Source organism: Neovison vison, chromosome 7, assembly GCF_020171115.1.
Source record: "Neovison vison isolate M4711 chromosome 7, ASM_NN_V1, whole genome shotgun sequence".
Lineage (NCBI taxonomy): Eukaryota > Metazoa > Chordata > Mammalia > Carnivora > Mustelidae > Neogale > Neogale vison.
The window spans coordinates 195,102,631-195,114,718 of record NC_058097.1 but is presented as its reverse complement, the minus strand read 5'-3'; the positions used below and the strand labels follow the sequence as shown (position 1 = coordinate 195,114,718).

Below are 12,088 nucleotides of genomic sequence, written 5' to 3'. Positions count from 1 at the left end.
AGCTGATTAAGATGAAACTGGCTGGCTGCTTCTAAATGCACTGGACAAAGTTGAGAAACACAGGCATGTGCTGAGGGACTCAATTCCAAGCTGAAGCATCACATAAATGACCTGAACGTTTCTATGCCTGTCCTGAAAGAAATCCCTACTTCCTACAGCTGTAGAGTTGAGACTGCTGGAAACCAAACCAGACTCTCACCAAGGACGATGTGGGTACAGGCACTGCGGAGTGCCATCTGCTAACAGCAGAGACCAGCAAGAAGTCCCTGCTATAGTACCATTCCCCAGGATCATCAGCCAGCTCCCTAATGGCAGGTTCCATTCCACTATGGAAGTGGCAATAAATCAACACCCTGGATATGGATTTGCCTTCCCTGCATACAGTGCTTCTGTAAAAAATACCATTTATGGACTTACAGAATGCCTTATCCCAGTCATGGTTTTCTACACAGCATTTCTTCTGAACAAGAAACTCACTTCTCAGCAAATGAAATGCAGCAATGGACCCATGCTCACGGAATTCACTGGTCTTACCATGTGCCCCACCATCCTAAAGTGGCTGGCTTGACAGGATAGTGGAATGACAGTAACAACATTGTTTAGATTGTGGAGAAACAGAAATCCTCATTGATCACTAGGGAACACAAATGTCACAGCCACTATGCAAAACTCTTTGCCAGTCTCTTTAGCATACATTTAACCATATACAATCTAGAAATTTCCCTCATAGATATCTACCCAAAAGAAATAAAAGCATCCATTCACACAAAAGCTTCCCCATGAATATTCACACTATCATATTAAAAAGTAGATTAACTGAGGGACAAATCAAATGGAGTATTTCCATACACAGAAATACCACACAAAGGAATGAAATATTGATACGTGCCACAACATAAATTAACCTCAAAATTATGCAAAGTGAAAGCCAGACACAAAAAACAAAAAAACACATACTCTATGTACAAGTCCGTTTATAAAATGCCCAGAGAAGGAAAACCTATATGGACAGCATTACACACTTGAAATGGGTGTATTTCATGATATGAAAATTATGTCTCAATAAAATATTAATACATATGCAACACATCACTAGTCATAAAGGCCAATAACTAAAAGCTACCCAAATACTAACCAACAGTAAAATGAATAAATCATTTTATTCCACACTGGCCTACAACAACGAAAATGAACAATCTCTAAAAACACAACCTAGAGAAACCTCACATAATGCTGAGCAAAGAAGGCCTTCCTAAGAGTACATACTCTACTTTTCTATATATGTAGGATCCAAAAAAAGGCAAAGAGATTTGTGCTGTTCAAAGTCAGAATGCTGGTTATACTTAGGGGTGGTCGATCAGGTTCTATTTCTTGAGCTGGCTGATGATTACATAACTGAGCTTGCCTTGTGACTATTCGCAAAGCTGTAGATTTATGACAAGAATACTTCTGCATATGAATCGTGTTACCTTAAAAGATTTTCAAAAATATCACCTGTAATCCTAGAAAAAACACTGAGAATTATCAAGTGACCTTTAATCAATCAAGTAAGGGTTAAACAAATTATTGGATATGCATGTAATAGTAGCCGGGGTTGGGTACCCACCAAGTATGTTTTATCCCTTCCTCTTTCCTTAAACAATCAACCCCACTCTTAGAAACATGGTGGGGTTCCTGTTAAGGCTTTCAAAGTGCAGTTTGTCAACTCCCTGAAGAAGTTTGCAAGGGCAAAACTCTCCAAAAACAAATAAACCAAACACATGTACTGGAATTTTGATTTGGATTAGATTTCATGTGTAGATCAAAATGGGGAGAAATGACATCTTAACAATATCGAGCCCACAAACCCATGATGGTACATCATTTGTTCCATTTACTTAAGTCTTCAATATCACTCAACAGTGTTTTGTACTTTCAGGTCTTATGAGATTTATCCCTAAGCAATTCATATTTTTTGATACTACTGAAATGGTATAATTTGTTCATTTTATAATTTCAACGTTTTGTTGAAATCTATTTTGTTTGAAATATATTTGTTACTAATATGTAGAAATACAACTGATTTTTTGGTATGTTCCATCTTGTATTATGTGAGGCGGCATCAAAACACCTTGCAGCTTTTGCCTTCAACCTTTTTGGAACACTGCTTTGAGACTACCATGACATGAAAATGTCTACACTGAAAGACCAATGAGAAGAGGGAAGAGCCCAACTGAGAAATAACAAATTTTTGTATTTTAAACCACTGAGTTTTTGGACAGTTGTTATAAATCAACAGATACCTGACAAAATTTAGGGAGAGTCACAGTGAAGAATATAGGGTTTAGAAATTCTAAAAGAGGCAAAGTCACAAGCAGAATCAGCCAATAAGAAGCTAGGATACAAGCTGGGAGCTTAACTGGGATCAAAGCAGATCATGTACAGGCAAAAGATACAACCACAGTTACCTCTAAGACAATTACTTGTACTGAATCTAAAGGGGTCTTTGCCTTTGCCTTGATGTAGTTAGATCAATCTGGCTAGTTTTAATTCAGAGACGCTTGATCCTTCTTGGACTTAAAAGGTCAAGGGGCATGACAGCAGAGCTAATTCCTTTTTGTCAGAGGTTCTTGTCCACTCCTGCTTCAGTTTACTTCCACCAGGGCGTTCTGCTGCACTTCTCAAGTGGTTATGGCAGGAATTGGATCTCAATATAAAATAATTACTATATATTACAAAATAAACTTACAATGGTTGTCTGAGATGGTTTCTATATAAGTGAAATCAAAATGGTGAACTGTTACAGAATTCTTTCTTTCTATGTAAGGGACAGAAAGACTCATTTATCTGAATCATAAAATATCCCAAACTGAAGTGAGCTGATAAGTGCATGTACTTTCTAAGCCCATATCACAATCCATATGTATGTGAGGTATGTCTGTACTTCTAGAAAACTAGAATGGAGTGGAAGAACCACAGGAAGCCAAGATATTTGAACTAAAATTGGTTTAAAGGACATGGGGCATTCCCAACAAGGAATGAGATGTCTGAGTAGATCATTCTCATACTGAGAGATATAACATAGTTCCTGTTACCTTAAGAAAAGGCCTAGAAAGTGACAGACAAAATGCTATACATACTGTCAGCCATTTGAGACATGAACATTATCCTAAGAGTCAGAAACTCCAGTTTCTGAAACCTGATCAGGTGTATTTCTATAATTAGCTATTATTTGTTTCCCACAAATAATTAGTAAAGTCCATTTTGAAATATTCCAATATCAGCAGTATTAAGAAGTTAAGGAAAATAAGGCTCTCTTTTTTAAACTTTTATTTAAGCCATTTCAGAAGAGTATGATTTAATTTGTGAAGAATGCTTCCGTTAAAGGTGATCGTACACTGAGAGTTAAGACTGAAACTAAGTATATGCTTTTTTTAACTTAATCTCCTTCCAGAACACTTCTATTCAAAACCAGTAAGACTTTAGTTTAACTAGGGAAACCAGGTTATCGCCAAGGAGACTCAAAATCTTTCAAGAAAGAATTGTGAAGACAATGTCCTGAGTAACTTCTCAGATCACCCTTTTGTACAAAAACTAAACGGTAAAAATTATAAATTAGATTTTTCTCAACGGAGGGGAAAAAACCGGTGGGAATGACTGTTCTATTATTTAAGAATAACAAAAATGTTGTTTAAGAGTACTGGAAATGACAGGGTAAGAAATAATCCAAGGTATTCTAAAATAGGAAAAATGAAATACTCTGATGAAATAAAATTGATAATTGCTAAATTTATTAAATTTATTAAAGTAAATAAATTTTAATTTTTTAAAGGAAGAGAGGTGCCTGGGTGGCTCAGTCGGTTGGGTGTCTGCCTCCGGCTCAGGTCATGATCTCAGGGTCTTGGGGCTGACAGGCTCCCTGCTCAGCAGAGAGTCTTGATTCTACCCCTGCTCCTGCCCCTCCCCCTGGTCATGCTCTCTCTTTCAAATAAATAAAATCTTAAAAAAAAGGAACACAGAACTATTATCTATAAATTAGATCAATGAGAACACAAACTGAGGATGTGATCGAGGAAAGAATTATCAAAACAAGCTAATATTTTAATAGTAATTCCAGGAAATATGTTGATTATAAACTAAATAAGCCAAATAGTCAAAGCTCTAAAGAAGCTAAGTAAATTCCCAGATCTATTATGAACTTATTTGCTGACTCCATCAAGGCAATCTTACTACCCCATCCATAACAAGGGTAACTAAAAATAGTAAAATGATTTTAAATAAAAGGTGAGACCCAGAGTTTAATACAATCAAATTTTCAAACACCCAGTACTTCAAAATATTTTCTAAAAATTCTAATTTTATGAACTATCCATTAAAAGAGGGGGGCTATCTTACAGTCAATTAAGTTAGGTAGTTACTGCATATTGTGGAATTTATATTGCCTTTTAAAAAAAATGATTTTATTTATTTATTTGTTAGAGACATCAAGGGTGCACAAGCACGGGAGTGGCAAGCAGAGGCAGAGGGAGAAGCAGGCTTCCCACTTAGCAAGGAACCCTATGTGGGACTTGATCCCTGGACCCTCGGATCATGACCGGAGCCAAAAGTAGACGCTTAACCACTGAACCACCCAGATGTCCCAGTATTTATGCTACTTATTACTCACAATCAAAATCTCTTGAGAGGTCCTGCAACAAATAAACTAGCACACTGATGACTCAAGCACCTACCACATTTGACTCTAATATTCACTATTCCACAAAACATGTGAAACTCACTCTAATAAACATTAAGATATTATAGTCTCCCTTTTTTAATAAGGATTTATCTTGTACAGTTTCAGGTGGAGGTTTGAAAGTGAAAGAAAATTAGTGGATAAAGTAATACTAGAGTAACTAATAAACTACACTGAGGCAAACTATTGCTATACTTCATTACCATAAAAGTAGTACTGGTTGAAACCAGAGAACAGAAGGAAAACATAAAAAACCAAGTTAAAAGAACCCCGCCAGGCTCCATGCCTCAAAATTTCTGCTAACACTCTTGGAAGCTCCACTGTGATGACGATAATCCTCTGGCAGTGGTAAACTAAGCTTTCACGTTTCAAGTTTTGCCCTTTTTGCTTCTTCTGTGTGGGATGCTCTTCATCTGGCTATCGTGTATTCAGGTCTCAGCTCAAATGTCGCCTTCTCAAAAGAAGTCTTCCCTTGACATCTTAACTTCATCAAACACTGTATCACATTATTTTAATCAGTTCAGTGGTGCTGGACACATAGTGGGATGTTCAACAATTACTTATTCAATGAATTAATAAATTACACGAGTATATGGATGAATAAACACTATTTTTGCAAATTTCCACTTGTTTTTATATATACCCATCAGGTATATATAACTTATTATATAAGGATTAAATAAATACAGCAAGAACAGGGACCACTATTATTTCAGTGTGAAGAATGAACAAGCCATTTTGCAACTTAATAATTCTAAAACAATAGTGAGTCGTTTTCTATGTGTGCAAACTATCTGTTCAAACATGTCAAAGGTTGTTATTTTTGACAGAAGGAAAGTATGTAATTTCAAGTCGTTTGAAGTAAATAAGAACAATTCTGAAAACAAAACAAAAATCCTGAAAACACCTTATCAATATCCATAAAACAGAGAGCTAGCTGTACCTCTACAAAATATCAAAACCTGTTCAAAGTTTCGAAAAAAACCTCAACCTCTGAAACAAGTACAAGTTAAGTTACTTCAGCTAAAATTCAGCAGACTTAACATGAAAACTATTCCTGAGAGGCAGAATAACTTTCTGAGAAGTGACAAGAAAAAGGAAGAGCTGAGGTGAATTCTAAATATTAAAGAGCGCAGGGAAATGTGACCATCACAGCCTCCATTTCTTTATTCCCTGATCTAGTTGTTCCAATGTATGTGGTACCTGTACATACTGACCGGCTACCATAAGAGCTGAAGAGATGAAGACGGGAGATGAAGATGAACCAACAGAGATGAAAATGGGAGCCACAGAGTACTTTTTCAAGATTTTACAAACAGCTACCTTTTACTGCGTGTTCACTGGATTCCGGGTAGTGGATTATTTGCAATAAAAGGCAGAACTTGAATTCAAACCCTGAGTCTAACTCCAGATCCAGAGCATTTAACAAGTGAATTAGAACGGGACTGATGTTGAGACTGACATTACCCAGAATGCCACAGCTGCACAGCTATGTAACAAGCCAACTTTTCTGGTTTAAGAAATCTACACAAAGAGCAATTAATTCATCTCCAAAAGGAATTCGAAATTTCCACCACATCCTCAAAGTTCTCCTCAAAGCAACCCAAATAATTCCTTTATACATACTTTTTAGACACAAAAGTAATTTTAGCTGGATAAAGGCAGGTATGGAGGTTTTGTCCTTTGTTTTAACAAAAACTGCTGTGGTACTTGATTGCACCTGTCTCTACATTTCCATCACGTCATAACATTTCAAAATGATCTCTAAATAAGAAGCACAAGACTTTCCATTATTGGCAGACATATCCTATCTTTCAAGCAACAGCAGCCAACACCACCAAGAATTTGCTAGACAAATTAGTCAGGCAAAGTTTTCTCACAGAAAAAATTTGCCTAGAACAAATACTTCTGCCTAGTAAACTATGAAATACCAGCCTCAGATTCTAAAATTCAGAGGACAAAGAAACCTGATCACTGATAGCTAATTATTTACAAAGCAGCCACCAATTCAAGTTATTGGTTCCTAACCACAGTATAATTCTTCTAAGTAGCATAAAATCCAGGTTTTAAACTTGCCTTATACGTGTTATATATTACATATTCTCAAAGCATTCTTTGTGAAGGAAAAATCTTAATTTTTAAATTTATAAACACATGCACATATACAATAAACTGGCCAACCCTCGGTTATTAAGTAGATTTCTGTCAGACATAAGAAATGAAATATGCTTAGGAGCTTATCTACTCAAGTTTTAAGTAGGATGTTGTATATTTGAATTTAACATCAAGAAATACAGCCAATAACTACATATACGAATATATTTTATATGAATAATGAATGAGGTCCAGCATATTAGGGGCAATTTTAATAACCCCAATCTGCAAAGCCAGAATGAAATCTTTTTGAAGAAGTGTTTTAAAAGAAAAAGGCGGACATTAGCTTTCCTTTATAATCCAGATAAGCAGAAGACTACATTTAATATATATATTTGGTTTGGTGAAAAACAACCAAATGATCCCATTTAATTATTCACCAGGCTGAAATCTTAGAACACTTTTCTTTCCGCATTCTTCAAACTGCAGTTATAATTCGAGTCTCTACCAGTACCAAGATTTTGTCTAACTTTACTCTGTGTTATGTATAATTTTTCTTCTAGTTACTTTATTACAAATGCAAACAGCTAAAAACAAATTATAATAAAGTGACATTAAATAATCTGATTTCCCATCACTAGGTTTCCAAATAATGCCAAATGTTTCACTAGCCCAAACCTATTAGCTACACAGGTTCTAACTACTCCAATTATTTTATTTTACTAAATGAAGGTCACTTTAAAATGGGAAGATCTGAATTATCAGGCTGAAGATTATTCTATTTCCTACCCGATCATAAAATAATCAGTGTTAATATATATATGACAGAGTAAAAATGACCAAGTCTTACCTTTGTCAGTTGTTACTTTGTCTACGCATCTGAAAGAAATGAGAACCAAGTATTAAACGAACAATCTTGCATACATTCCTAAAACACAGATATTTATCTTTCAGGTTCATTTTCAGAGTGATGCAGAACACATCTAGAGTAGTGTGGTCAAAAGAACTTTCTGCAGTGACGAAAATATTCTATATCTGCACTGTCAAATAGGGTAGTCATGTGTGGCTACTGAGTGCTTGAAACAGCTTGTTTGTAATTGAAGATTGTGAATTTTTAATTTTAATTAATGTAAATTTAAACAGATACCATGCAGCTATCCAATCTGTTAGCATACAGCTAGAGTAGCACTCAAAAAGTTTTTAACTGCAAAAAAAAAAAAAAAAAAGTAATACAAAGAAAATATTGTTGATTTTGTTTTATTAAGTGGGTTATATAAGAAAGTGTCCTTGTCTTACCAAATGCAGTAAGTAGGGGTGAAATAATGTTTAAGATTTTCTCTAAAATACTTCAGGAAAAAAAAGAGGGACAGGGAGATAAAGGTAATTAAGCATGGGGCGCCTGGGTGGCTCAGTGGGTTAAGCCACTGCCTTCGGCTCAGGTCATGATCTCAGGGTCCTGGGATCGAGTCCCGCATCGGGCTCTCTGCTCAGCAGGGAGCCTGCTTCCCTCTCTCTCTGCCTGCCTCTCCATCTACTTGTGATTTCTCTCTGTCAAATAAATAAATAAAATCTTTAAAAAAAAAAAAAAAGGTAATTAAGCATGGCAAAATCTTGATAACTGCTAAATCTAGTGGTAAATACTGGGCATGGGCATTTCATTGTACTTTTTTTTTTGTATGTGTATACTTGACAATTTTCATAATAAAAACTCAATGAACCTAAAAGAAAACCCTGAATTATTCATTTACTATACCCCAGTGAAAATCCATTTCTACAAAGGCAAAAGACTGGACCTCAGAAATTAATGTAACTTGTACTTTACAAATTAGCAACAGTAAAGACTCTAATGTGTTATAGACTGTTAAAAAATGTTATCATGTTTTTAATTTGGTAAGATTTCTTTCATTCATAACTGTTAAGCACAGTATAACGAACCTCTACCCTGGAGCCATTACCTAGATTTAAAAGTCCACAGGTCCTGAATCTTTATTATAAAGATGACACATGGTATCTTGAGCTGTACAAAATTTTTTTGTTTTTGTTTTTTATTTTTTTAAAGTCAACTTGATGTAAATGAGGACTGTTACGTTACAGAAGAATATCCAAATAAATACAGATGCAATGCAATACAAATTCTATTCTCTTTAGAAAGAACAGCTGTCATTTTCTCATCACACTTTCTTAAACTCTGGATATTACTTTATTTTAAATTATATCATTAATGTCCAATTAATAATTAACACAAGACCACTGATCATCCTAATTCTAAAGAAAAGTACAGATGTAATACCTAAATACAGAAACATTACACAATAAACTTCCCTCCAAACACCTTTTGGAAAGGGAAGATGTTTCTATTACCATACTGATTTCCTTGGGAGGAAAACTTAAGAATTTTAAACTTATAGAACTGGAACTTTCTCCAAAGAGCCACAAAAGCTCTTTCAATTCAGAATATTACGGCCTCTTCATTCTCACTATCCATGATGTTCACCATTTCCTTACATAATGATATACCAAGAATGTGTCACTCGAAGGTCTACAACTATTTTACTTTAAGCAAGAAAACAAAACAAAAATGGAATTCCATATCCCAGAAAATAAAGCAGTATTTGTTTCATTTGGAACCCACCTGAACCTGTAGGAATACCTCTAAGAATACGTAGTGTTAGCCAAAAGGGCTACTCAATAGCTAAATCATAAGTTTAAAAAAGTATTTATTGAAGTTCTACATGAAATGCATTGACTAGGAGGAAATGCAGAGGACTTATCACAGTAGAATGAAAAGAAGCCTTTTTGTGATTTAACCTAGTCTTAGTTTAACTATGCTTCCATATTAGAGGAAAACATGGGTGTTTTAACCTTATGAATCAGAAAAATCGGTATTTTATATATTTAAAATTAGACATGCATAGAAACATCTGCATTTAAAATATAAGAATCTGAACTCTGGAGTTTATGGACCAAAATACAGCAAATGATGAGCCTAATTCTTAAGTAGTACTGATGTATATAACCTTTCTTCAAATTTGGTTTATCTTTCCTTTTAACTGGCTTTAAGTTTTATTTTAAAACGATTTTAGCATTTAACTTTATGAATTCCTCTTGAGCAAATTCACTAATTATTTCCTTTCACAAGGATTTCCTGCTCTTTTCATTAACCCTTGAATGTTTCAAAGCAAATGAAAATGCTCTTATAAACATAAATTTAAATAAAACTGTAACCTAATTATCATTTACACACACTTATGCTTGTAACAAATCCTAAATTACCAGTTATAGATGAAGATACCGATTTAAAGAGCTTAAGTGACTTGCCTGAGGTCACTGACTGAGCAGCGGAGAGCTGAGGAACACAAACTTTAACTATATAGTCCAATGCTTTCTCTACTGCACTACTTTGCCTTCTAGCAGAAAAAGAGATTTCAATCAATCCAAATCTCTGTATTTACTGACCTTTTAAACTACTGTGTATTTTGCTGTCTCTTCAATCAAGAGAAACAAATGTAGGCGAAAACAGCTATTAGAATTTAGAGGAGGAAATGGTGGGACATGGTGAAAGAACCGGAACAGAAGAGGTAATTAAGATACCTCACATGTTGTTAGGATAACAGAGGTCAGAAGGTACTTACCAGGATTCAGTAAATTGATACTTAAAATCTCATGAAATGTCTTGAAGGATTAATTAAATTTCTCAATTAGTTTTAAAGTTTATCACTTTGAAAATCTATAAACCACACGTACGTCTGACAAACCTCCACTAATCGATGCATCTTCCCCCCCATATTGCGAGGTCTTGAAGACAAGGGCCATGTCTCATTTACCTTTATAAAACCTATCTCAGCACAGAACCAGGCCCAGGTACTGCTCAATTATGATTTACCTAGCTGAAATGCTTTAGAACTCCTTTGATTTCCAAGGCATGCAGTAAATTAAAAACATGTAACAAATAAATTATCACTATAGAAATTTATTTTAACAATCTGATCAAAACTGCGTAACAAAATACGTAATTAGGAGACCTTTCGGAGGCTAAGAGAAGGTAAAAGAACACTACTATCTTTTATTATAGTGGATGTGAGAGGGAGGGACACTAAGAATTAAGACCATCTTTCTCCCCACAGGGAATAACATGAAAAAAAAAAAACTGAAGGGATTTAATTAAGTTATCTTCACTCAACTTCAACTGTTTTTTTATATTGTAGAAATAAAAAGTCCCATAAGTACTTTTTGCCAAGAGTTAGTGAAGAAAACAAACAATGAGATGAAAAAAAATATTGCACTAGCTTACTTTAAGGTATCATTTCTGTAAGTAAAACTGGTAGTGGTAAAACAGTGGGAGGGAAATGCAGCAAGGAAATCTAGGTGTATTTTACTCTCAAATGGGTAGGTAAGGATGGAAGGATATTTAAGAAATACATTATTAAATTATTAGCCACCTAAGGCAACAGAAATAAATGAAAAAAAAAAAAAAAACAAACAAAAAACAAAAAACAACCCCACAACAATTCTGCAGCGTTTCATGAGAATCACTACACACCACTTATACCTCTATCATTCCATCACAACTCAAAACAATAATTTTAAACAAATATTGTATGTACTATGTACCACGCTTTGTGTCACATGCTATACTTTCACTATCTATAAAGATTAACATTATTTCCTACAGAGAGTGGAACTAAAGCATACACAGTTTAACAAATTCATTCAAGAAATTTAATTCAAGTAAGGGTAATGACAGCTCTTTTCAAACTGGTAAAATGAAATACAGAATCTTAAAATTTTTGTGACTGTGAAATTCATCTATAGCAATTAGAATCCTAATTGCAGCCAAGTAATTTTTAAGTACAGATCTTTGTTGTCCAAAGAACTGTAGTTACACAATAAATTCTCTAAATTATGTTAACTTAAATAATAATTCAAAAATCTGAAGCAGATCTAATACCACAACATGATACCTTTTAACTTTTCTTTCTGAGAAGCTTCTAAGGCAAGCAAACAAGTTACAGACTTAATTCTTTATTTTGGAAGAGGTGTGTTTCAAGTTTTAAATTTGGTATAAGCCAAATCTTGCCATAATCTCTCTGGGAGGGGGACACTTAAAACTCTAATTCCCCCCACTTTAATTTCCCTTTTTATCAACTTTTTTCACTTGAAAGTCAAAAGACACAAATGTTTTCAATTAACGAATTCAATGACTAATATGATTAACTTCTACAATTTACAAATACATGCACTTCAGTATTTTCAACATAGGAACATTTTAATACTAACAAT

General features: G+C 34.5%; 1 protein-coding gene across 2 annotated transcripts in view; it reads right to left on the bottom strand.

The window, feature by feature from the left end:
• The window catches only part of ZFP91 (ZFP91 zinc finger protein, atypical E3 ubiquitin ligase), a 50,238-nt gene that overhangs the window by 36,993 nt on the left and 1,157 nt on the right, over positions 1-12,088 (bottom strand). For both annotated transcript variants that reach the window (XM_044259369.1, XM_044259368.1), the window contains exon 2: positions 7,659-7,687. In XM_044259369.1, the coding sequence (XP_044115304.1) occupies positions 7,659-7,687 (29 nt within the window). The remainder of the gene's footprint in view (positions 1-7,658; positions 7,688-12,088) is intronic.